General features: G+C 53.5%; 2 protein-coding genes across 6 annotated transcripts in view; one reads left to right on the forward strand and one right to left on the reverse strand.

The window, feature by feature from the left end:
- LOC128801725 (zinc finger protein 501-like) overlaps positions 1-7,423 on the forward strand; it is a 20,591-nt gene extending 13,168 nt beyond the window's left edge. For all 3 annotated transcript variants that reach the window (XM_053967804.1, XM_053967805.1, XM_053967803.1), the window contains exon 5: positions 185-7,423. In XM_053967804.1, coding sequence (XP_053823779.1) covers positions 185-1,253 — 1,069 coding nt within the window. In that variant the 3' untranslated portion in view covers positions 1,254-7,423. The remainder of the gene's footprint in view (positions 1-184) is intronic.
- The window catches only part of LOC128801760 (zinc finger protein 239-like), a 27,379-nt gene extending 910 nt beyond the window's left edge, over positions 1-26,469 (reverse strand). The window contains exons 1-2 of one of the 3 annotated variants that reach the window (XM_053967870.1): positions 26,387-26,469; positions 16,546-18,935 (exon numbers count right to left, since the gene is read on the reverse strand). In XM_053967870.1, coding sequence (XP_053823845.1) covers positions 17,848-18,924 — 1,077 coding nt within the window. In that variant the 5' untranslated portion in view covers positions 18,925-18,935; positions 26,387-26,469 and the 3' untranslated portion in view covers positions 16,546-17,847. Of the gene's footprint in view, positions 1-16,545; positions 18,952-26,386 lie in introns of those variants that run through there. The other 2 variants (XM_053967869.1, XR_008435241.1) reach the window with 2 other exon arrangements.
- Between the last annotated feature and the right edge of the window lie 11 nt (positions 26,470-26,480).

Here is a 26,480-nt window from a genome sequence, read left to right on the forward strand (position 1 = left end):
AGGCCATGGATCCTCTCGCCCCGCCCCGCCATAAAACCCTATCCCGCCGGCACCCAGGCGCCATTTTCTCCCATGCGAGTGCCGGGAGTGGTCGCGTCTTTCCATCGAACCGCGCCATGTGTGACCAATAAACCGTTCCTGCCAAGCACGGAGTAAATGGACAAATTCCTTACCTCTTTGCCAGGTCCCTAGCGCACGGTAACAGAGGCTGGCCAGCCCACGCGCCCGAGACACGGAGCCGTGTCTGGGAACCCACGGCAGCAAACCCCGGCAGCACGTGGAAGCTACGCCACAGCCGGGCTCCCAAGAGCCGCGTGCAGCCAGGGAGAGCGAAAACGCACACCGCAAAGCCGCACAAGTGCTTGGAATGTGGGCAGGGCTTCAGCCGGAGCTCCAAGCTGATCCAGCACCAGAGGATCCACACTGGGGAACGGCCCTACGAGTGTGGGGAGTGTGGGAAAAGCTTCAGAGACAGCTCCCACCTGGTCCGGCACCAGAGGATCCACACTGGGGAATGGCCCTACGAGTGTGGGGAGTGTGGGAAGGGCTTCAGAGAGAGCTCCAACCTGATCCAGCACCAGAGGATCCACACTGGGGAACGGCCCTACAAGTGTGGGGAGTGTGGGAAGGGCTTCAAAGAGAGCTCTGGGCTGCTCCGGCACCAGGTGATCCACACTGGGGAACGGCCCTACGAGTGTGGGGAGTGTGGGAAGAGCTTCAGACACAGCTCCAGCCTGATCGAGCACCAGAGGATCCACACTGGGGAACGGCCCTACGCGTGTGGGGAGTGTGGGAAAGGCTTCAACCAGAGCTCCAGCCTGATCGAGCACCAGGTGATCCACACTGGGGACTGGCCCTACGAGTGCTTGGAATGTGGGAAGGGTTTCAACCAGAGCTCCAATCTTATCCAGCACCAGAGGATCCACACTGGGGAACGGCCCTACAAGTGTGGGGAGTGTGGGAAGAGCTTCAGAGAGTGCTCTGCGCTGCTCCGGCACCAGGTGATCCACACTGGGGAATGGCCCTACAGCTGCTTGGAATGTGGGAAGGGTTTCAGCCGGAGCTCTGAGCTGATCCAGCACCAGGTGATCCACAGTGGGGAACGACCCTTTGAGTGCTTGGAATGCGGGAAGGGCTTTGGGTGCCGCTCTGCCCTGAGAGCACACCAGCGCATCCACACTGGGGAGAGGCCCTACGAGTGTCCTCAGTGTGGGAAGAGGTTTCAGACCAGCTCCAATCTCCCCCAGTCATAGCCGGGTCTCCTGCAAGGCACTGAGGGGAGGCTCGTTCACCCCCCTGCCCCCACCAGCGTCACCACACGCCTTCCCGAAGTGTCCTCAAGTGCTCCCAAAGTGTCCTCAGAATGTCCCCAAGTCTCTGCAGAGGTGACCCCCAGCCCATGGCAGCCCAGTGGTGATGTTGCTCTGTCCACAGCAACCTCGAGATGTCCTCGGTGGCTCTTTGGCTCTGCTCGGCCACCGCGTGGCCACTGTGGCCAGGAGAGGGACAGAAGAAGAGGGTGTTGATGTCCCTAAGTGTCCCCAGGAGGTGACGCTTGGCCCAGGAGGCACTGGCCTCCCACAGCTGCTTGGCCTCGGCCACCGTGACCACCAACGCTGCACGGAAATCAGGGGACACCTGCGTTGTCCCCTCCAGGCCTAACTCGATGTCCCCGAGGCGGCGCTGCAGCTCCTGGGGGATCGCGGTGGCTTCGTCACACACAGCCACCAAGTCCCCCAGCAGTCCCAGGTACAGCTCCAGCCACTGCTCCCTCCTGATGGCCGCATCCGCCGGCTGTCCCCTCCTGGTGGCCGCATCCCTGCAGGCGTCACGGAGCTTGGTGGTCTCCTTGGCCACCCGGGCCCAGCTGTCCATGAGCCTGTCCAGCACACGCTGCCAGGCGCTGGCCAGGGCTCTCACACAGGCCCAGGTGGTCCCTGGGGTGTCCCCGAGGTTGGCCAGGGTCCAGCCCAGGGAGGGGTCAGGGCGGTGGCCCAGGGAGGGGACACGGTAGTGGCACAGGGCGTCCTGGAGGTGAAAGATCAAGGTCCCCACTGAATAGCGGTAAAAAGTCAAGAACCCACAATTCTAATAAAGATTTGTAGGGACGGTATGTTTATTACAGCGCTGGGCGCACGTAGGGATTGTTTCCCTTCAAAGGACATGCGTGCTCCTGAGGACTCCTGATCCTTGTTTATTTCCCCTTACTAATTTACATATGCATAGAATTTCACAATAGGTTCATGTATTCATTCTGCTGATTTCATGTTACACTCACAGCTAGTTACACTTGTACCTAGTTTTTTGTCAGAAAGTACAGAAAGAACTCCTGGGTCACTCTGCGCTGTCTGTTTCAAGCTCCCAGGAGTCTTTCTTATCTCTTATCTCTTTAGCTTGGAAATTTGCATGCTTTCTCCTCTGCTGGAGCAGTTTTGCTAGTGCTGCAGTTACCAGACTAAACAGCATATTTTATTTATGTTAGCAAGCTCAGAGTGGCACATTTCATCTAAATCCAAATGGATTTCTACCCTGTTAAATTTTCACTCTGTCTCATTCCCCCCTTTCCATAAGATGAGAAGTAAATTCTTTTACTTAATGCAAATCCTTATGTTAATAAGTGTCCCTTAATGCTTTACTATGCACATTTGACCTACTAGGCACAAATGCAATAGCACAAGGAGTTCCCAGGCGTGCACAATCTTTACTAGGATATACAAGCCCAGTTTTCTGATCAGTGACTGGATGAATCTCAAAGTGGCAGATACTTTGTTCAGCATCAAGACACACATCTTGAGCATTAATAGTATTGCTTTCACAAATGCATCCTTGTTGTTCCCCAGTAGCACAAGATTCTAAGTTTACTGTTTGCCACTTTTCATTCACCTTTCGTGCCCACACCCTATGTTCTGGGGGGTAGAGCACCATTTTTCATGATTTAATCCTAGGGCGATGATGGAGTGGATAACATAAACAGTGGCATTACTTACAGTAAGTACAAAGGCAGTGGCCACATTAGAAGCAGGATCATAGGTCACAGATGCTTCTGAGATTTCTTTATATAATCTGAAAATTTACCCTAGTCCATCAGGATTCAGAATCAATGGCATTATCCCAGACAATCCTTCGAATTTCAACTGGAAAATTATTTTCACCCCCTCCCTTATGATCAGAGCTGCTGTTGGCTGCATCCAAAACTGTGCTTGTGTAAAACTGAAAGCTAAAGACACGTTATCTTGAACCATACCAAGCGCTCCTACTATGAACTTGTGATCTTGGACCCTGGCCTTTTAGGGATAACTGTAGGGCTTGTTCTAAGTTTGCCAGTCCACCTGGCTGCTGCAGTCGCCAGCTCTCTCATAGATCCAGGTACTGATTAGAACCTGGGACCAAGGCCATTCAGTATTTTTTTGGATAGAGGTATTCTAGGACTTCAATTACAATTATACACAAAGCAGTTCCATAAATAAAATTACAAACTAGCCCCCACAATGCACTCATTTTGCCCAAATAAGTTTCAGTCTCAGTTCATTGTCTCTTGGTGTCAATTTCCAAGGGGCTTCTGGGGCCTGCTTCATTCGAGTGTGGTGGATCCAGGCATTCTGCTACTTAATCTTGATAGTGGTGTGGGTGGTGAGAAGCATCTGGAACGGTCCTTCCCACTGTGGTTCAAAGTCTTTTCTGTAAGAGACTTAATGTATACTTAATTCCCAGGCTGTATGTTATGTAGCTCCCTGCTTGGAGTTCCAGCCACATGTCTTTTCATTTTCTTTGACCTGTCTACTTAAAGCCACCATCTAGGTCTCTTGCACTATTCTGGAAATAAAATGTGATCCTTTGTCTGGGAATATTGTGACTGGAACTCTGAAAGCAGTATTATTTACTCTGGTCACCTTGACAGTTCTGGTGGGGAATGCTTCTGGCCACCCTGAAAGTGTATTTGTCAATACTCATAAATAATGACACGCCCCTTTCCATGGGAATATTGAAAAGCCAATTTACCACAGTTGTCTGGGTCCTTGGCCCCTCCCAATCTGACCAAGTTTTGTCTGGGGGTATTCTTGGGGTTAGTCTGGAGGCAAGGATCACACTGTCAGTTCAGCTGAGTGATAGTGGCATATAAATTCCTAACGATGATCCTTTTGATCACATATGTGTTCTAAAAAGCCTGTGGAAGCTACCACTTAAAAGTCAACACTTCGTTTTGATGCACTCTGTAATACTGGCATGTCACAGTGCTCTGTCGTGGCGTGCTGGGCAGCGACAGCAGGGGCACGACCTTCCCCCCGAGAGCTCTGCTATTCCCAGTTATCGCTTGGTCCGGCGCAGGAACAGATAACGACGACACGGGACTTGGGGTAACACTGGATGGATTTATTAGGTCCACGACCTGGGACCCTGTTGCATGCTGGGATTGGGTTTTAGGGGTTCTTATTTGTGTTAGCTAGTCGAGTCCTGTGTACCCCCGTGCTTCCCCCGTGTCTTCCACCCCCCCGCGGAGAGCCGTCGCCGCTGGCGTGCGGCCGCACCGCGGATCACAGGGCGCCGCCGCCGCGCTGAGCGTGCGCAGTCAACGCGGAGCGCCACCGGCCAGGCGCAGAGCTGTGACGGAACTGTGCTTTGTGTTAGACTGAAAACAGGAGAGAAGACTCTCCAAAGTAGGTCAGTGAACTCTCCGCCACCCACACAGTGGCACGCAGTGCCGCCCGCGTGGGAGTGGAAGTGAATCTCTTCACGGCCACGAAGAGCCAAAGAAGAGAAGCTTCCCAGGAGCGAGGACCCTGGTGCCTGCTTTTTGTTTGCAGAGATCCCGGTTTGGTGGGTACTTGGCGACGGGAGGGTACCCGGGCTATACTCTCCTTCACTTGGGTGGGCTTTGCCGCGCTTCCAAGGGTACGGATACGCAGCATGCAGCGTGAAACGGCAGCCGCCGGGGTCTTTTGCGTTTTTTGGTTTTCTTTCCCTCTTTTTCTGCACCAGGGGTGAGGTTGTGTGGGTAGAAGTAGCACGGGGACCGTGCTATCTGCCGACCAGAAGGAATTTTATACCCTACTTAAGGGAACTCTATTGGTGAAGGGCCCCTACCCCAAAAGTTCAGTTAAACAGTTTGTAAGGTGGTTATACTTGTCCTTCCCACGCGTAACCACGGGGGAGGCTCGCAAAAAAGAGTTCTGGGAGTGGGTGGGAGTGAAATTGGCGGAGGGGATCGAACGCAGGGATCCCTCCGTGAAAGATTCCTTTGCCACTCTCCATTTGCGGATTTCGGAAGTGGTGTAAGCGGAATCCGCACGAGAAGCGAGCAGGGAGGGAAAAGAGCCATCGTACAAAAATGTTGCTTCCCCTGAACGTGTTTCCCCATCTTCCTTTCCTACCCCTTCTTCCCCTAACCCGGGTGAGCGGGGTGGGGGGTACTCCGCTGTTTTAAGGCGCAGGGCAGCCCCACAAGCGTGGGCCATGCTCCTGGATCCCCCAAGCTCCCCCGGCACCCCTGCCTTAGCGAAATTGGCTACTTCACTGAGGAACTGACCCTCAACCCCTTTTCCAATCCCTTTTTCCCTGCTGAAAATCCCGGTTCTAGAGCTACCCCGCGCTGCTCTGTTTCTTTAAACCCCTTCCTTTGTCTCCCTGAGGAGGCCGAGGCCACGTGCTCGATCCCTTTGTCTTCCCAAGATGGAGGGCAGCCACATGGCAGGGCCTCTTCTTCCCACAACCCCTTTCTGTCCTTCGTTCCGTGTCCCCACCTTTAACCCACCCCCCACCTGCCTCCCTGTGGGCGTGGGCGCCGCCCCCTTGGGAGTTCAGGTTACTCCCTCACCCATTGTTCTCCCTCGTGTGGGCGTTCCCTCCTGTCCTTTGCAGGTCCTCCCTGCTGAGTCATCGACCCCACCCTTTCCCTCCGGGGAGAGCTCTGCCATCCCCGCCCCGCTGCCTGAGGGAGGCAGCCCCCGTCCTGTTCCCCACACCCTGTCCCCATCTTCCCTTGGGCCCCGGAGAGCCGGGCGGGAGGGAAAGGGTGGGGGGGGAATCGGAGCCCCTGCCTCCACATTGCCATGGTTCCTGGAGACCCGGGAGGGAGGGAAGAGGAGGAAGGGGGGAGCAAGAGCCCCCGACTCTGCATTCCCATGGTTCCCGGAGACCCGGGAGGGAGGGAAGCAGCGGGAGGGGGAAGCCGAGGTGGGTTTCTGAGCATTTTCCAGATTCCATGGAACGGGTCGAGGTGGCAGCTGAGAGGCATGTGGAGGGGTCAGAAGCCCAGGACAAGTCTGTCCTGGAAGCAGCATCCGTGAACACTGAGACACAGCTTGAGATCCCTAAAAGGCCCAGAAGCCACGTGGTTGCCTTGGATGCCGTGCCTCCAAAGAACGCTGGTTCGAAGCAGCCTCCATCGAGACGCCAATGCTTCCACTGTGATCAGAGAGGACATTTTGTTATCCAGTGTCCATTTTTGGGCAGGGCACACCCAGGGACAGTGGGAGGGGGGGAGAGGAGGGGAAGGAGACCCCATTCCCCCAAAAAACTGAAAAAACAACGCCCATCTGCCTTGCGTGAAGATAAAAATAAGGCAGACCACAGCACCTTAAGGGGGGCTGTGATTTATCAAGTAATTGTGCAGGTGGTAGTTCAAAACATCAGGGTGCCTGTGAGTGTGGCAGGTGACCCCACCAATCGGGGGGTTGCATCAAACCTCAGGCGATGCAAAAAGAAAAAGGACCCTACAATCTCTCTAAAAAATGCTTTTCCCCAGAGCCCCAGAAAAACCTTCCAGCCACCCCTGTCTGAGTGTGTCCCCAGTTTGCGTGCTTGTAATAAAGTTGTCCCAGTTCCCCTATCCCCAAACACCCCGGGAAGAACCACCCCAGCATCATCGCAGCAGGCCCTCTCCATCTGCAAAGGGCAGCCATTGCAGCAGCTGAGGCACCAAGAGCAGAAGCTGAGTGAAGAAGCAGTCAGACGAGCAGCAAAGAAGATCAAGCAGCCGTTCTTCTTTTTTATATTTTGAAAAAGAGGGAATTGTTCCATCCTGGGATTGGGTTTTAGGGGTTCTTATTTGTGTTAGCTAGTCGAGTCCTGTGTACCCCCGTGCTTCCCCCGTGTCATTCCTCCCCCCACGGTGTCTAGCCCCAGGCTGCCTGCCGTTGGATTTTCCCTGCCCTGCCACTCCTGTAACCACTCCCCCACGATCCCACTCAGCCCGAGGCTCGGTGTTTGCCCCTGCGGTATCCCGGTTGGTCGCTGTCCTACGTCATCACCCACAGGAACTGGGGGGGGACGTCTGCCCTCCCTATCACATCCCCTATATCATCTTATATCATCCCGCTCCCTCCCGGGTCCTGGGGCCATTTCCCCCACGTGGAGTGGGAAGCGCGGGTGGCTACCCCCCCCCACCGCAGCTCTCCGTGACAATAAAGCCTTCCTGCCTTCCTCATGGGTGATTTGGACGTTCCTTCCCTCTTTGCCTCGGACCCTTGCGCGGGTGATGGAACCCGGCAGACCCCGACCGGTCTCGCGGTGGCGGACCCGGAAGTCCGGGCGGGGGCAGCACCGAAGGGCGTCAGAGCTGCCCCAGACCTGGGCCTAAGAGTGCGACGCTGCAGGACCCCAAGACAAAAGTTAGGGGGTCTGCAGAGGTTTTTATAGGGGAGTGGTATAGGGCAACCAACCCATGAGGGCATGGCAGGGGAGGAATCTAGGGCAGGACTAACATTCTATAAACCTATCAGGGAGAGCAAGGGAGGCGGATAATGCAAAGCAACAAATGGGGTATTGAATACTACAAGATAGATGTCCTGGCTTGTAAGATAAGCATACATTCTATTTGCCATCTGTCAGAGGTGGGGCAGGTATCTTCTGTTAAGTCGGGCAGTTTTCTTGTCTCTTCCAAGAACAATGTCTCCCCCGGGGAGATATCTTCTGTTAATGGGCCATTGAATGGCTCACTGCATGACTGATAAAGTTACATCATCCCATTGTAAGATGCTCCACCCAGAGGGAGGAGCCAAGCATCCCTACCTGCATAAAATCAGCATTTCTTGAGACAGCAACTCAGCCTCTTCACTGAATTCCCAGAGGAAGACCAGGCCCATCTACTCTATCACCAGACCTTCAGAGAAAACTACACCCTTCTATGGGATCATCGCTTCAGCAGCATTTCATCTGCCACTCCAGGAGCAGGAGGAGCAGCCACCATTTAACTGGACTATCACCAACACCCTGACTCCTCAGGGTGTCAGGTTTCTGATTCTATCAGTAGTTTTGTTTATACTAATGACATTTTTTTAATTTAGTTTTTTCCTAGTAAAGAACTATTATTCCCATTCCCATATCTTTGCCTGAGAGAGAGTGTTTTTATTTTGAAATTGTGGCAGTTCGGAGCGAGGGGGTTTACCTTTTCCATTTCACGGGAGGCCCTTGCCTTCCTTCACGAACTCCTGTATTTTCAAATGAAGACAGATTTTGGCGCCCAATATGCGGATCGAGAGCATTGAGAGGAAAAAAAGATTAACAGTTCTTAAGTAATCTATTTTTTTTTTGTATGTGCTGATAAAGAAACATCTTTACGTGTCACCATGTGATCTAGTTTGCCCTGTTTTGGGTGGCACGTGGTCGTGGCTATATATCTCCCATTTGAAGGCCCTTATCTAGACATGGGTCCTATAACTAAGGCTGCTGTGGCTATTATCCAGTTTGGCTTACGGGTTAATAAGGTAAGGAATTCATGGAGCTTTAACTTCCTCTGCAAGGCAGGTACAGGGATTCAGAGCTATCACACACTAACTGTATGTTTTTGAGGTTACTTTAATAATGGTACCTACTGTGAGGAAATGACACTGGGGGAAATTTTCTCCCAACCTTTTAACCATCTTTTTGGGTCTGCTCCACCAGTTTTTGAAGGGTTAAGATGAACTCTAATTGCTAATGACATCATACAATGAGTGGTGTTGCTGATAGGCCTGTTCTATTTAGCATTCAGAGATAAGGGAAGATTCACCTGGATAACTACCCTGACACCTACACCAGAGACTAGGGATGCTGCTGCAGAGCCTGACACTGCCCCAGAGACTAGAGATGCTGCTGCTCCAGAGCCTGACCCTGCTCCACAGCCCGCCGCAGAAATGAACTACCCAGATTGGGTGAGGGTTCTGGTTAAGGAGATACGTGAGATGCTGAAGGAGTGCATTTCCCCAGCTGGTGAGAAACCCTCCCTTTGCCTTGAAGAGGGACAGTCTAATAGTACAGCTGTGGAACCCACAGATGTTACAGCTGTCCAGGTTCCAGCTGAACCACAAAGGCAGTCCCAGCCCGCAGCAGTTGCCCCGGTAGAAACAAGGAGGTCTAAGATGAAAGCAGAGCACCCAGATAGGGATAGGAATGGAGGAACCTCACAACCCACAGGGGAGCCAGAGGTAGCGATCATCACCGAGTCCCTGACGTACGAAAGTCTCCATAACCTGCACAAAGACATTGTGCAACGATGACGTGAGGCTTATACTACCTGGTTACTCTGGGTCTGGGACCTTATGGGTACAGGCATCCAGCTGGATGGTGGTGAGGCAAGGAACTTGGGACCCTTGACCCAGGACTCAGGTATGAATCAGATTTTTGTAAGGGAGCCAGGGTCCCTTTCTCTCTGGGAGCGGCTTTTAATGAGTGTCAGAGAGAGGTTTATCCACAGGGAGAGAATGCAGGTGCACCATCATAGAATGTGCTGGAAGACCCTTGAGGAAGGGATCCAACAGCTGAGGGAAGTGGCAGTATTGGAGGTACTCTTTGGGAGGGATGGACAGCATGATAATGACCCCGACAAGGTCAGGTGCACAGGGCAAATGCTGTGGAGTCTAGCAAATCTTGGGCCATCTCAGTACACCACTTTCATTGCAACAATCGATGCTGACACTAACCGAGAGACAGTGGGTTCTGTTGCCAACAAACTTAAGAATTATGAGAGTATGATTAATGGCCCAATGAAGGCTCATATCTCAGCTGTAATTAAGGAGTTCAAAGAGGAGATGAAGGAGGAGATAAGGAAGGTTAATGCAGCACCCATGTGAGTCACAGGCCCCAAAGTCAGAGCCCAACATTCCCCAGATAGAGAGAGAGGGTACACCCCAAGGGCTAATCTGTGGTTCTTCCTGCGTGACCATGGGGAAGACATGGGAAGGTGGGATGGGAAACCCACTTCTGTCCTGGCAGCACGGGTGCGTCAACTCAAGGAGGGAAACTCTAACTGGGGGAGTTCCACCAAGGTGAAGGTAGCCTCAACCTCCCATGACCAAGCTGTCGGGTACGATCTGTTGGACCCCCTTGAAGGAACCTCTAGTATGTATGCCCAGGAAAGGAATAATAACCAGGGTTAGAGGGGCCCTGTCTCTAGCCAGGGAGAGGCATGGGAAAACCAGATCTTCTGGACGGTGTGGATCCGATGGCCTGGCACCTCAGAGCCACAAAAATATGATGCTTTAGTTGATACTGGTGCGCAGTGTACTCAGATACCATCAGGACATGTGGGGCAGGAGCCCACATTTTCCACTGCTGGTGTGACAGGGGGATCACAGCAATTGACCCTGGTGGAAGCCGAGGTGAGCCTAACTGGGAAGGAGTGGAAAAAACATCCTATAGTGATTGGCCCAAACGCTCTGTGTATTCTAGGCATAGACTTCCTCCGGAACGGCTATTACAAAGACTCAAAGGGACTCAGGTGGACTTTTGAAATAGCTGCTGTAGAGGCAGAGGACATTAAGCAATTAAACACCTTGCCTGGACTGTCAGAAAACCCGTCTGCAGTAGGACTCCTAAGGGTGGAAGAGCAACGCGTGCCAATTGCGACCTCGACAGTGCACCGCCGGCAGTATCGGATGGATCGAGATGCTGTGATCCCCATCCACAGAATGATTCGTGAGCTGGAGAGCCAAGGGGTGGTCAACAAAACCCACTCACCCTTCAACAGCCCCATCTGGCCTGTGCGCAAATCTGCCAGAGAATGGAGACTGACTGTAGATTATCGTGGCTTAAATAAAGTGACTCCACCACTGAGCGCTGCTGTACTGGATATACTGGAACTCCAGTACGAGCTGGAGTCCAAGGCAGCCAAGTGGTACGCCACTACTGATATTGCTAATGTGTTTTTCTCCATTCCTCTGGCAGCAGAATGCAGGCCTCAGTTTGCCTTCACCTACACCTAAGACCGACTGCCCCAAGGGTGGAAACACAGCCCCACCATCTGCCATAGACTGATCCAGACTGCACTAGAAAAAAGGTGAGGCTCCAGAACACCTACAATACATCGATGATATCATTGTGTGGGGGCGCACAGCGGCAGAAGTGTTTGAAAGAGGTGAGAAGATCATCCAGATACTGCTAGAAGCTGGCTTTGCCATCAAGAAGAGCAAAGTCAAGGGACCTGTCCGAGAAATCCAGTTCCTAAGAGTGAAATGGCAAGATGGATGGCGCCAGATTCCCACTGAAGTCATCAACAAGATTACGGCGATGTCTCCACCAACCAGCAAAAAGGAAACACAAGCTTTCCTAAGTGCCATAAGTTTTTGGAGAATGCGCATTCCTGAGTATAGCCAGATTGTGAGCCCTCTGTACCTGGTTACCCACAAGAAAAACGATTTCCACTGGAGCCCTGAGCAGCAACAAGCCTTCACCCAGATCAAGCAGGAGATCGCTCATGCTGTAGCCCTTGGCCCAGTCAGGACGGGACCAGAAGTCAAGAATGTGCTCTACTCTGCAGCTGGGAACAATGCTTTGTCCTGGAGCCTTTGGCAGAAGGTGCCTGATGAGACTCGGGGCCGACCACTGAGATTCTAGAACCGAAGTTACAGAAGGTCCAAAGCCAACTACACCCCCACAGAAAAGGAAATCTTGGCTGCCTACGAAAGAGTTCAAGCCGCCTCGAAGGTGATTGGCACGGAAGCACAACTCCTCCTGGCACCCCGACTCCCAGTGCTGAGGCGGATGTTCAAAGGAAAGGTTCCTACTACCCACCATGCCACTGATGCCACATAGAGCAAATAGATTACCCTCATCACCCAGCACGCCCGTATTGGAAACCTGAATTGCCCTGAGATTTTAGAGATAATTACAAACTGGCCGGAAAGTAAAAACTTTAGTCTCACTGACGATGAGGAGCAGGTACAAGCGACAAGGGCTGAAGAAGCTCCACCATATAACCAGCTGCCAGCAGAGGAAACACGCTACGCTCTTTTCACTGACGGTTCCTGTCGCATCGTAGGGATGAACCAGAAGTGGAAAGCAGCCGTATGGAGCCCCACACGACAAGTTGCACAAGCTACCGAAGGAGAAGGTGGATCGAGCCAACTCATTGAACTCAAGGCCATTCAGCTGGCCCTAGACATTGCTGAAAGGGAGAAGCGGCCAAAGCTCTACCTTTATACCGATTCGTAGATGGTAGCCAATGCTCTGTGGGGCTGGCTGGGAAGGTGGAGAAAGGCCAACTGGCAACGTAGAAGAAAAACAATCTAAGCTGCTGGTATATGAAAAAACATTGCCTCTCAGGAGGAGAAACTAACAGTGAAAGTCCGTCATGTAGATGCCCATGTCCGCAAAAGTCGGGCTAATGAGGAGCACCGAAACAATGAGCAGGCAGATCAACCAGCAAGAATAAAGGTGTCAAAGATAGACTTAAATTAGCACCATAAGAGGGAGTGTTCAATGGGCTCATGATGCCTCAGGTCATCAGGGCAGAGATGCCACCTACAAGTGAGCATGAGACCAAGGGGTAGATCTAACCATGGACAGCATTTCCCTGGTTGTCCATGACTGTGAGACGTGTGCTGCCATCAAACAGGCCAAGCGGGTGAAGCCCCTGTGGTATGGTGGACAGTGGTCCAAGTACAAGTATAGGGAGGCCTGGCAGATTGACTACATCACACTGCCTCAGACACGCCGAAGGCAAGGACTACGTGCTGACCATAGTAGAAGCCACCACTGGATGGCTGGAGACCTACCCTGTGCCTCATATCACTGCCCAGAACACCATCTTAGGCCTGGAAAAGCGAGTCCTGTGGAGACATAGCACACCTTAAAGAACTGAGTCTGAAAACAGCACCCATTTCAAAAACAGCCTTATCAACACCTGGACCAGAGAACACGGCATCGAATGGATATATCATATTCCCTATCATGCTCCAGCTGCCAGCAAAGTTGAACGGTGCAACAGACTCCTTAAGACTACCCTGAAGGCACTTGGTGGGTGAACATTTAGAAACTGGGAAATGAACCTGGCAAAAGCAACCTGGATGGTCAACACCCGAGGGTCCATCAATCAAGCTGGTCCTGCCCAGTCAGAACCCTTGCACACAGTAGATGGAGATGAAGTCCCTGTGGTACATATGAAAGATATTTTAAGAAAACCCGTTTAGATTAATCCCACTTCAGGCAAAGTCAAACCCATCCGTAGGATTGTTTTTGCTCAAGGACCTGGTTACACTTGGTGGGTAATGCAGAAAGATGGGGAAACCCGTTGTGTACCACAGGGAAACCTAGTCTTAAGTGAGAACTGGGTGTAAAATTTCATTCTGATGCAGATGGAAATAGAATAAGGGGTGGATGATGTCCTGGCTTGTAAGATAAGCATATATTCTATTTGCCATCTGTCAGAGGTGGGGCAGGTATCTTCTGTTAAGCTGGGCAGTTTTCTTATCTCTTCCAAGAACAATGTCTCCCCCGGGGAGATATCTTCTGTTAATGTGTCATTGAATGGCTCACTGCATGACTGATAAAGTTACATCATCCCATTGTAAGATGCTCCACCCAGAGGGAGGAGCCAAGCATCCCTACCTACATAAAATCAGCATTTCTTGAGACAGCAACTCAGCCTCTTCACTGGATTCCCAGAGGAAGACCAGGCCCATCTACTCTATCACCAGACCTTCAGAGAAAACTACACCCTTCTATGGGATCATCGCTTCAGCAGCATTTCATCTGCCACTCCAGGAGCAGGAGGAGCAGCCACCATTTAACTGGACTATCACCAACACCCTGACTCCTCAGAGTGTCAGGTTTCTGACTCTATCAGTTTTGTTTATACTAATGACATTTTTTTAATTTAGTTTTTTTCCTAGTAAAGAACTGTTATTCCCATTCCCATATCTTTGCCTGAGAGCCTTTTTATTTTGAAATTGTGGTAATTTGGAGGGAGGGGGTTTATTTTTTCCATTTCACAGGAGCCCCTTGCCTTCCTTCACAGACTCCTGTCTTTTCAAATGAAGACAATAAATTTTTTGCAATATATAAATTGTTTGCAATATATAAATTGTTTGCAATATGTAAATTTTGCAATATATAAATATATATAATTTTTTTGTGTATAAAAGCAAGCGCTGGTCCAGGACGGTCAGGACGGACGGCGATGAGCGTTCTCCAGAGCCTGGTGTTAGGATATCTGGTTTATTGGGGGCACCTCGTGTGGAGCCCAAGGAGTGGGGGCAGGACAAGATAGTGAGAGAGGTCCAAGAGAGCAGAGAGAAAAAAAGAAAAAGAAGAAAGAAAAAGAGGAAGGAAGGTGGACAAGGAGAGGATGGGATTCGCCTCCATGCCAGAGGGAAGGGGAAGGAGATCCCACCAATTCATCCCTGGCAGGATGGTGTTGGCAGCGGCATTGTCCTGCAGCCAGGGGCGAGGCTGGGCTGGGAGATGGAGCAGAGGAGAGGGGGAAAGGGGCAGCAATTCTTCCTCACCTGCCTCAAGTGTCCCACACCATCTTCCTTTCCCTCACAGCCTCCTCCTTCTCCATCCAGACAAAGTTTGGGATTGACAAATTCTGGCCGGGGGGAAAAGCAAGGGGTGAGCACCTTGGTCCTGCTGCCCAGCTCGAGAAGTCACTGCCCTGTTCAGGGTCGGACAGGCCCAGACCCTGCTCATCTCCAGCCTCCCCCACCCCTCCAGGCTGCAGGGATCCCCCAGCTCTGGGATTGGCTTTTGCTGCTCTCCCCACTCCGATGCCAATCGGAACCCCAAAACCAAAGTCCCAGCCGGTACAGTGAGATCGCCACAGGAACCCTCCACAATTTTCCAATGGGACATCTGCATCTCACCTTTGGGGCAATGCAAGACCCAAACATCCCCTCCCCTGCAAAAAAAAACCAGAAACCCTCCAATGGATTTCGGGCGAGCTCCCCCTCCCCATTCACCTGTGGGATCTGGGAGGGGTCGATGCTGCCAGGGCCAGGGGAGCTGCAGCCTCAGCAGGTGGACGAGAAAACCCTGTGGTTCTGCTGCGGCTCCTCCTCTTCCTCCTCCTGTTCCTGCTCCTCCTTTTCCCCACCCACCTCCTCCTCTCTCCCTCCTCCTCCTCCTCCCTGCCCACCCCAGATCCCCCTTTCCCACCCACCTCTCACCCACAGCTGCAGCACACCAGTGTTTGGGTGGAGGGAACCCCCCATGAGACCCCCAGGAGGCTTGGGGACCTGCCCAGGGCAGATCCATTCCCCCCAGAGCCACAGGGAATCACTCCAGGGATCGAGCGATGGGGACACAATGGGATCCCCATGGAACTGCCCATTTTCTAACAAATCCCTACCTTTCCCTCCTGTCACCCATCCCTCCCCCAACCCAAAGACCCCTCCCAACTCAATCTGGGGTTCCCATTCCTCTCCTGCTCTCTCTGAATCCTCTTTTCCCCTGCTCTTCTGCCACTTCCCCATCGTCTCTCCAGCCCCACCCCACACACCTATGCTTGGATTTCGGGGATCCAGGCCCCTCCTGCTCGGTCTGGGGGTGCCATCCCCCCTTTCCCTCAATTCAGGCAGCTCCTGGCTACTTTTTCCTGGGAGGAATCCCTGAGTTTTGGGACTTCTCGGCTGTAGCTTAGGAGTGTGACAGCTCTGCCTGGCTTTCCCCGCCCTGCTGTGGCCCCTCAGCTGCCCGACACCCTGGGGGTGCTGGGATTTCCCTCCTGGGGACAAGGACATTCATCCCCTTCCAGGAGCCCAATGCCCCGCTGGGGCTCCAGGTCAGGGGTCCTAGAGCAGCTGCCCCAGAACCTCCGCCAGGGTCTCCCAGTGCAGCCGGAGCCGCTCGGCCTGGGCTCCCCAAAGGCCTCAGCAAGGCCCAAGTCCCTCCCAGGAACCCTCAACTCCCTCAAACCCAGCATCCCCCACATCCCCTGCCAGTTCCCCGTATGGCACCGGCCATGGCAGTGTCCCCACACGTCACTGACCATGCTCCACCATCTCCTCACCCATGGCTGTCTCCCCACGACCCTGCGGTGGCAGCAGGTTTCCGCGCGGACCACGCTCGCTCGTCTCGGCAGCAGCGCTCGCTGGTCGGCAGCGCGGCTTCGCGGCGGCGGCGCTCTCTCCTCGCAGCTCCCAGGTGCTCCGCAGTGACTCTCTGCCTGCTCTGGCTGCTCCGTGCTGGCCGTGGCCCCACCTTGGGCGCCACTAGTGGCAGTTCGTTATTTTTCTCGGCTCCGGTCGGCTCCCGAGCGCCCGGCTTGGGCGCTTCGGCTTCTCATCGGGGTCGGTGCTTTGCCGCTACTCCCGAGCGCTTCTGCTGCCGCGCTCCAGGGTGGGCTGGCTGTGCGTTGCCGTCGGCGCGAGGGAAGAAATGAAGAGACAGGAAATTCGTCCAAATCCATCCACGTGGCGACTGGATGCTTTATTGGCCGCGAGAGCCGTGATGGAGAAGTGGCAGCCCGCTCCCAACCTCGCATGGACCATTCTGGCATCGGGGATGGGGGGGAAGCGGGATGATATAGGGGGTGGGACAGGGAGGACGGAGAGTCCTCCCCGCCCAATGAATACAGACGCCGTGGTGATGACGTGGAGACGGTGACCAAACGGAACACAGCAGGGGCGGGCACGGGGCTTTGGGGCGAGTGGGACCGTGGGAATGGGGTGACGGGCACGGAATCCTCAGGAGTTGGCAGGGAGTGGTTACAAGAGTGACAGGGGGAAGCTCCAATGGCAGGCAGCCTGGAGCTAACCACAGTGGGGAGGGGAAACACGGGGATGCATGAGGGTACACAGAACCAGCAAACTAACAAAGATCACAACACCTAATCTGAACCCAAACCCAGGATGCAACACCCCACCGTGTTTCCATCGCTGTCATTGTCCCCACGTCTCCATCCATTCCTGTGTCCCCCCATGTCCCCATGAATGGCCCCATCCCCCTCCATGTCCATGCATGCCCATGTCACTCTCCATGTCTGCGTCCCGCCATGTCGTGTCCTACCATGACCACACCAATGTCTTAGTTCAATGTCTTTATTTTTACCTCAACATTGGATATTTTGAAGGGATGAAGAGAAATGAAAAGCAAATCAAGGCCAAAAGAAAAGGATCTCCGTGTCTGTGCCCGCTGAGGATCCACGTACTTGGGTTAGAAAGGAAGAACATATTTGGTGGAGTTTCCACCCCACTGTCTCCAAAATCTTGCTCTTTTCCCCACTTTTTCACTATTTGGCTGTGGAAGACACCCTTGGGCAATAGGACATCAAAATCATGGAATCTCTGAAATTGGAAAAGACCTCCAAGGCCATTCAGTATTCCTCGATGACACCAGCAGATAGGACTGAATGCAAAAGATGTTCTGGGGTTGAAAGTCAACAAATCCACTCTCCCCAAGGAATTCCCATTTTTGGTCTGTGTCCCGATGGATGCTCCTGCCCCTGAGTTCATCCAGGTGCCCACGGGGAGCCAGGACAATATGGAGCACTCCATCCAGGTGTCTTCCCAACGCGGATCACCAGGACCACGGATCACCAGGCCTCTGCACAACGGTGGTCACTGAGGAGCATCCAGTGTGGATCCTCCCATGGAGGATGGAGCTGGAGCAGCGCATGAAGCTCTTCCCGTACTCAGGGTACTCACAGGACTTCCCTTAGTGGTGCCTCTGTTGGTGTTTCGTCAAGGTTGAGCTCCTGGAGAAGCTCTTCCCACACTCCCCACACTCGTAGGGCCTCTCCCCAGTGTGGATGCGCCGGTGCACGGTGAGGTGGGAGTTGAGCTTGAAGCCCTTACCGCAGTCGGGGCAGCGGAAGGGCCTCTCCTCTGTGTGAATCCGCTCATGTACGAGGAGATCAGAACTGGTCCGAAACCTCTTCCCACACTGGGGACACTCATAGGGCCTCTCCCCTGTGTGGATGTGCTGGTGTTTTCCCAGTGCAGAGCGGCACCCAAAGCTCTTCCCACATTCCAAGCAGGTGTAGGGCCATTCCCTGGTGTGGATGACCTGGTGCTTAAACAGCCTGGACCTCTCTCTGAAAGCCTTCCCACACGTCCCACACTTGTAGGGCCGTTCCCCAGTGTGGATCCTCTGGTGCTGGATTAGGCTGGAGCTCCGGCTAAAGCTATTCCCACACTCCCCACACTCGTAGGGCCGTTCCCCAGTGTGGATCCTCTGATGCTGGATTAGGCTGGAGCTCTGGCTGAAGCCCTTCCCACACTCCCCACACTCATAGGGCCGTTCCCCAGTGTGGATCCTCTGGTGCTCGATCAGGCTGGAGCTGTGTCTGAAGCTCTTCCCACACTCCCCACACTCGTAGGGCCGTTCCCCAGTGTGGATCCTCTGGTGCTGGATCAGGTTGGAGCTCACTCTGAAGCTCTTCCCACACTCCCCACACTCGTAGGGCCATTCCCCAGTGTGGATCCTCTGGTGCTGGATCAGGTTGGACCTCACTCTGAAGCCCTTCCCACACTCCCCACACTCGTAGGGCCGTTCCCCAGTGTGGATCCTCTGGTGCTGGATCAGGCTGGAGCTCCAGCTGAAGCCCTGCCCACATTCCAAGCACTTGTGCGGCTTCTCCCTGCCATGAGCCTTCTCCACCAGCTCCGAGCTCTGGCTGGATCTCCGGCCGCCTTCCTGGCTCAGGGGGGCTCTTTCCTCTCCGCAGCTCCCTGGGCTGGGTTTGCAGCCACTCCTCCTGCAGGATCTCTGGGGCTCTTCCTCCTCCTCCATCCAGCCACGCCCTGGCAATGACAAATCCTGGTTTGGGGAAAAAACAAGAGGAGAGCAACTTGGACTGGAGGTTCCTCCCTGCCCAAGTCCATCTCAGGAAGTCAAAGGGAATCTTGTGCCTGGAAGAACCTCCAAAACACCAAGATTCAGCCCAGAAATCCTGCAAACTTCAAGACACAGATCAAAAACTCCCCAAACATCGCAAGTCAGCAAAAACCTCCTCCAAAAGATAAAGATTCAGCTGCCACATAAAACCAAAGCACCAACATTTAGCCCAAGAAAGCTCAGAAACACCAAGATTCACCCCTGTGAAAATCATGGATCCCCCTCCACAGTCACCTGCTGCATGTGGGGGGAGCAGCGCTCCTGGGGCTGGGGGGAGGCTGCAGATAGAGGGAGGGGTGGAACCTTGTGCTGCTTCCTGTTTCTGCTCCTCCTCCTCCTCCTCCTGTGTCTCTGCTCTTCCTCCCACTCCTCTTCCTACTGCTATTCCTCCTTCTCCTGCACAATCCCACCTTCTCCTGCCACGTGCAGCGTTTGACCATTTTCTTCCTCAACCCTGCTTCTCCTTCCCTTCTCCTCCTGCCCCCAGGCCCAGCACCCACTGCCGGCTCCCTCTTCCCCCCAAACCCACAGCATCCCAGCGCAGGGGCAGGGATGGAGCTGGGGCAGGTCGGGCTGGGGCAGCGCTGGGCTCTCAGCCGCCTCCGCCCGCACTCGGTCCCCACTGCAGCCGCTCCCGCCAGGACAGCGCGGGGGGGCCCGGCCTTGGCGCTGCCCCACTCCCACCTCCCCAAATTCCCCTCGCGGGGGGCGCTGGGGCCGAGGGGGGGGCGCAGGTGGGGTCCAGGTGGGGAAGGCTGGGAGCTGCGAGTCTGCCTGGCAACTGGTGAGTCATCAGCGCCGCGCGCTCTGATTGGCTGAGCTCTGCCTGAGGGCTGGGGCTGCAGCAAAGAGGGGACACCCGGCTCCAGGGGGGATCTCCCGCAAACGGGGCACCCCCATGAAAGGAACAAGAGGAAAGTGTCTTTACAAACAGATGCTGTCAATCTGCTCGGAGATAGGGCCAGGGACCTGTACATAAGGAAGTGACAGGAGAAGCCATCGGTTTCAGAAAATGGTATCAATTGATGACACAGACTGCTGCTCAGCCAAGGTCCTGCTCAATTCATGAACTTCCAGAAGAACAACAAAGCCTTAACACAGCCATGAATATCGTTTGCTATACAATAGTGGGGTGCATATGAAGGGGCTATGAAGTAGGTGGATTGGGAAGTCTGTAGCTCTCAAGTACTTCAGCCAGTGGGGAAAGAGAGAGGGAGATGTGGCCAGGAGAATTAGGATGAAAAGGAGGCTGTGTCCTCCCACAATGGGAGAGATCCCATGGGCAATGTCCCATGGCCTCTCCCATTTTTAGGAATGAAATTACTTTTACAGGACTCCTCTGTCTGCTTTCTGGACAGAAACCTCTGCTGACGTCAATTTTTCCGCACACCCTGGGGCTCATCCGGAATTCCTTCCAATGTCCGCAGCGGCGGGCAGGGAGTGCAGCTGAAGGTGCCTCACCCACTTTGGGTGATCGGCTCCCTTGGCTGGCGGCGACACTGGGGATTGATTGGGGACCCGGCAGTGACCAGGAGACAGACGAGTGACACATCAGGGGAGTCTGTGAGGAGGCAGCAGGGAGAGAGCACTGAAAATCTCATCTGTGAGTGCACTGGGATCTTCGGGGAGTGAACATGGCAGGGCACCCAGGGAGGGGAGAAAAGGGAAAGCCAGGGAGGGGTCCTGGCCAAAGGGATGATGAGCCCAAAATGTCTCTGAAGGGTCCCCTGGGAGAATGTTGAGGTCGTTTGCACATTCCCCCAAATGTAATTAAGGACATGGACACCCAGGGGGCAAGAAGGGAAGTGGAGAAGGGATTTGGACAACAGGGGATGGATGGTGTTGGTGTGCTGGGAAGGGATCGGGTGAAGGGGAGTGTGCAGCAATATGGGGAAGGCAAGAAGCAGCAGGAGGAATCAATGTGCCAAGAAAAAGAATGATGGAAAAGAGGAGGAAGAGAAAAATACAGAGCACTGAGATGTTTTTCAGCACTGTTTTATGCTCAGAATTTGCCAGCTGATCCGGATCCTCTCCATCCCCGGTTTCCAGGACAGGAAAAGAAGGAGGTCAGGATGTCAGGGGGTTTCTCTGCGATGGGCAGCGGCAGCACCGGGCGCAGGGCTGCGAGAGCGGGAGCACGGGCTGGGGGCCTGTGGGGAGCTGCGGGGCCCGGCCGGGGCTGTGGGGCAGCCGGGGCTCAGTGCCGGGCGCTGCCTGACCCCACCAGCCCCGGGCAGGGCCGGCACTGGCCCCCGGCCCCCAGGAGGCTGCGGGACGCCCCGGCCGCTGCCCGGCCCCGGGGAGCTGCCGGCCCTGCCCGCCGGGGGGGCCGCCTTTGGACACTGCGGCAGGACAGGGACCGGCTCTGCCATACGGGCTCTGGAGGGGACCCTGAGCACAAGCAGGAAAACAAAGGAACAGCTGCGAAATGCAGAGTGCACATGCAAGGATCAGGATTTTCTATTAAGCATTTGGTTTGGGTCGCTGGAGAAAGGAAAGATTTTGCAGAAAGCTCAGCAGCTCTCAGAGGATGAGCACCCACAGGCACTGAGCGGGGCTGCAGGAGTGGCAGAAGAAGGCCCTGGAGCACTTGGGCACAAAGGCACAGCAGCTGAATGCAAGAAGGGATGAGCCAAAGGCCAAGCTGAAGGCAAAGGCCATGGCACAGTTCCTACAGCCCCTCAGGGATCAACCCCAGCGCCCAAGGGGGCCCCAGCACCCAGGGGACGGGGTCGGCCACAAGCACCTGGCAGAGGCATTGCCCTCCTGGGCAGGGGAGAGCCCACCCAAACAGCCCCTGGCAAGGAGTCAGGGCTCCAGCTGCAGGGCACAGGAACACTGGAAGCAGAGACAGCAGCACCCTCAGGAAGAGCAAATCCACCCCTGCATGGACATGGATTGTCAGGGGTGTCACAGCTCCCATCACACCAGGGACCCTCCACACTGGAGCCCTGGAGAACATTCAGGCTGGGTCTGCATCGAGAGGAGGCCTCTCCTGATGGACACAGGGGCCTCTCCATCCACTCTCAATCTTAGCCCTTAAGGGGGGAACATACTAAAAATGTCTTGGATTATTCAGGGGAGAAGTGGGAAAGAGGAGTGGCTTGATTCAACCACTCTTAGCAGATATGGGGAAGGGTTTGAAATGCAAGAGTTTTTATTTGCTCTCAATTGTGATTATAGTTTACAGGGAGGGGATTTGATCACTAATCAGGGAATGCAAATTAATATTGTAAAAGGTGATACAGAGGCTAGTTCTGTTGTACCTTTGTGTCAAATGTCTGGCCAGGCCTGTGCTGAAGTGAACCCAGAGGTGTGGGTAGCCTCAGGGAAATGTAGAAACTCAGATATGGAGCCTCTTCAAAGTACTTTGAAGCAACAGGACAAATGGTGTCTAGAAGCAACACCCTATTCCAAGGGAGGGAAGTGTGAAAAATGCATATTATATGATTGGCTCCTTGCAAATATTAAAATGTGTTATATTATATGTGTTATGTTGGAAAGTTATGATGCAATAATCTCTTTTAAGTAGTGCTGTATTAATCTCTTTTAAATAGTGTGCTACATACAGTTTTTAGCCTAGAGCATAATATAAAAATAGAAACTATGTGATGTAAGATACTTTTTGTAACTAGCTCAAGGAACGAAAAAGATAATCAAGAAATTCTTCGCATTGCTCTCTCTGGACAGAGATCACAGCAACAGACACCAAGATCCCCAGAGAAGAATTATTGTCTCCTTTTCGGAAAAGCTCAGACTTCGAGCAACCAAGCTTGATTTACAAGATGGGGGGGAAGCTAAAATTAAGCAGAAACACCCTGGTTTGAAAGGAATGTTTGAATCATGTATGAGCTCTATGAATATGCAATAGGCTATTTGCTTTTTAGGGGTAATCCTGTGTTAGCAAGGTGTGCTATTGGGTGGAGTGCCAGGCACCCGGACTCCGTAATTGTTTACTTTTATTGTCTCTTATTCTCCTAATTTTAATTACTATGTTCGTTACTATTGAACTTCTAAAATTTTAACAAAAGTGAATGGCATTTTTCACAGGAAGGAAGGGGAATTAGACAAAGTGCAGGACAAACCGGCGGGGCTGTGTGTGCTTGTAAGAGCCTGGCACTGAAATGCCCTGAGCAGGAAGGCTTCAATATCTTCTGGTGACACCATGTCAGCTAAAAGGGGGGCAAAAGCAATTCTGATAGCTCAGCAAACACAGCAACGTATTAAGGTACTTCTAAAAGAAATAATTCAAATAAAAACGATTGTGGAAGCAAGAGAATCAGACAGCAGAACTCATTTTACAGGAAAGATCCTCCAGGGGGTTATGGCAGCTTTAGCAATACAATGGGACCTCCATAACCCCTGGCACCCCCAGAGCCCAGGCTGGGTAGAGAGAATGAAAGGGGAACTAAAGAGACACCTTTGGAAGCTGGGGAGAGAAACCAGGATGCCATGGGTACAGCTTTTGCCATTGGCTTTGGCAAGAAGAAGAGCCAGACCCAGGGCCGATATTCAGTTGTCTCCCTTGCAATTCATCCTGGCAATTCCTTACCCTGCTAATTCTCCACCTAGTGCAGGCTGGAGGTAAGGGATGGACATCTAAAGCAGTCTGTGGCCACAATCCTGTCTCTTGTGAAATCTCTGCCACAGGAAGCTGGGCTGGCACAGAGCCTGCCTTGGCACTTTGCTGTTGCCAACATCCAAGCAGGACATCGGGCCCTGCCTAAGGACTGCAAAGCAGCACCACTGCTGGCCAAGTGGCGCGGCCCGTGCCAAGTGGCCCTGAGGCCAGAAACAGCCGCCAGCACAGCTGAACACGGGGGGACCCCTCAGCCTCGGCTCCAGGGCTCTGAAGCCCCGGAGATTTGCACTTCCCGCCTGCAGCAGGAGGATGGGAGGCCCCCACTGAGCCTGCACTGAAGGCAGCGCAGCAGCAGCCAGGCCTCCACAGCGGGGCAAGGCCCTGGGCCTGCCCACACATCCTCTGCTCAAATCCTCCGCCTGCCCACCCTCCTTTGGCATCTCCAGACACCGGGGCCAATCCTTGCTGCCACTGCTGCAGCTTCAGTGCTTTCTGTGCCTGCACTGCCGCAGCTGCTGGGGAACACAACGGCACAATTCCACTCTGCCTCTCACTTACACTCACACACTGCGCTGCCTGCCATTGCATCCATGGAAAATAGACCAGGGCATCGACTTCAACCTTTTCAACATTTGATTTCTCTACTCAGGCTTGCTTTGCCTTGGCATCGGGCAATGAAAGGTTAAAGGTTTTTTTTAAGGGATGTCCCACCACTCCATGGAGATGAGTTGAACAGCTCAACACTCTGCGAATGGCCCAAAGGATACCCACAAAGATAACGACCAGCAGCAAAACAGCAACGCCCAGCAGCAAACAGCAACCAACACCTACCCCAGACACTGCCCCCGGCACAGCTGGAGACACCTGCTCTGCAAAAGGCTGAGAAGGAAATCCAGCAGTTCCCACCTAATTAACATCAGAAGCAAACAAATCCGGGTCCAATAGGAACACAAATACTAAAAACTGCACGACTGAAACTATAGAACATTAAACCAATGGGTTTAGATTGGTTCAGACTGTATCAAATTTGGGGAAAATCTAGTAAAACCCACGTGTCACAGAACGATTTTCTCTGCAGAGCCGGGCTATGTGGGGATGGAATGATTTCTGTTGCACATCCTGGCCAGAATCAATAATGCCTTGACTCTAACACTAAACATATTGGTGGAGTTTTTCTTTTTCCTGCAGCTTCAGTGCAAAGTTTATAGCATTAGAATGTTTTTTGTAATAATCCTACTTCTGTATTGCCAGTTAGGTTTGGGTCAGGGATGGGAGAATGACTTTTTACTCCAAAGAGAAGTAGAAAAAACTTAATTGCCTCGAAATTTTTTTGGCTATGTTTGTGCGTGGCTCATAGTGATGGCAAAATTTTGCTCTGGGTTTGTCGACGTTCACCTTTAGGCTGCATTTTGCAAAACGAGAAGAGATTTAAAGGTGACCCTTTAACTCAGAAACAGTAAAGAGATGATTTGAGGGAAAAAAAAAAAAAAAGCAGCAGGTTGTGGGGGGGCCACATGTGAGGCTGCTGAAGGCTGCTCTGGGAGAGAAGCTGCATTCCAGGCAGCCAGCAGAGGAGCTTTGGAAATGCAAATTAACACTGCTGGGGCAAAGTGCGGACAATGTACCCGGCTCTTCTTGCCTGGGGCAGGAATTGGGCTGATTCCCTCTGCCCCTCACCCCAAGCTCTGCCTGCTTGCACAGATGCAATTGGCACAGCTGAAGGCAGAGCCCATGGTCAGGAGCTCTGACTCTGCAACAGAAATGGGTGAAGCTGCAAAGGGAAACAGCAAATGGAGAATGCTGTGAAAACTGCACTAAAATAAGGGGGGGATCATCCCTCTGCCCACTCCAACATGTGCTGTCACTGTCTATGCTATACAGGGAGCATCAGAGCACTGGGGTTTTTGCTCTAACAAGTTCAGGGAAATCAGTCGAAATTCAAGTACTTGATGATGTAAATAGAAAAAAAGCGGTCAATTGATGCAGCCCCGGCTGGAGGGAGCGCCCAAAAATGGGGAAAAGATGAAGGGCCACCAGAGCAAATCCTACAACCAAAGGGGACCCGGGAAGAACAAAACAGAGTCAGTGAGTGAATCTGCCTGGAGACAGGGCCAGGGACTTGTAGATAAGGAAGTAACGGGAGAAACCATCAGTTCCAATAAATGTTACAAATTGACCCAGACTGCTGCTCAAAGTCCCGCTAAATTCCTCAACTTCCAGAAGAACAAGGACTTCACAGAGCCACGAATATCGGCTGTTATACACAAGGAGGGTGCACATTAACGAGGACAGGCAGCAGGCGCATCGGGAAGTCGGAACCTCCCGAGTCCCTCAGGCAGCGGGCAAAGGCAGAGGGAGATGCGGCCGGGAAAAGGAGCATAAAAAGGAGGCTGCGTACTACAACAAGGGCAGAGAGCGCACGGCAAATGCCCCACGGCCTCTCCCTCTGCCCAGCAATAAAGTCACTTTGACAGGACTCCTCGGTCTCCTCTGGGCACAGAAACCTCCGGCGACGTGAATTTCCCCGCACGCTCCCGGCGACGGGGCAGCCACCTCTGTCCCACCCACAGCAAGCGGGACGAGGCAGCGCTGCTCCGGCAGCGGCTCCTGCCCAGGCAGCGGCGGGAAGGAGAGCGCGGGCAGCCGCTCCCGCAGCGCCCTCGGCCCAGGGCCACCACGGGCCGGACACGGCACAAGCAAGCCGCCGCAGCCTCCTGCCGCCCCCTCCGCCCGCAGCGAGCCCCGAGCCCCCGCAGAACCCAGCGCGGCTCCCACCTGCGCCGGGGCCGCCTCCCAGCTCCGCCAATGCCGCCTCCCCGGCCTCCGGCCGCTGCCGCCGCTCCCGGGCCCGCACAGACGCTCCGCCAAT

Source organism: Vidua chalybeata, chromosome 31 (genome assembly GCF_026979565.1).
Source record: "Vidua chalybeata isolate OUT-0048 chromosome 31, bVidCha1 merged haplotype, whole genome shotgun sequence".
NCBI lineage: Eukaryota > Metazoa > Chordata > Aves > Passeriformes > Viduidae > Vidua > Vidua chalybeata.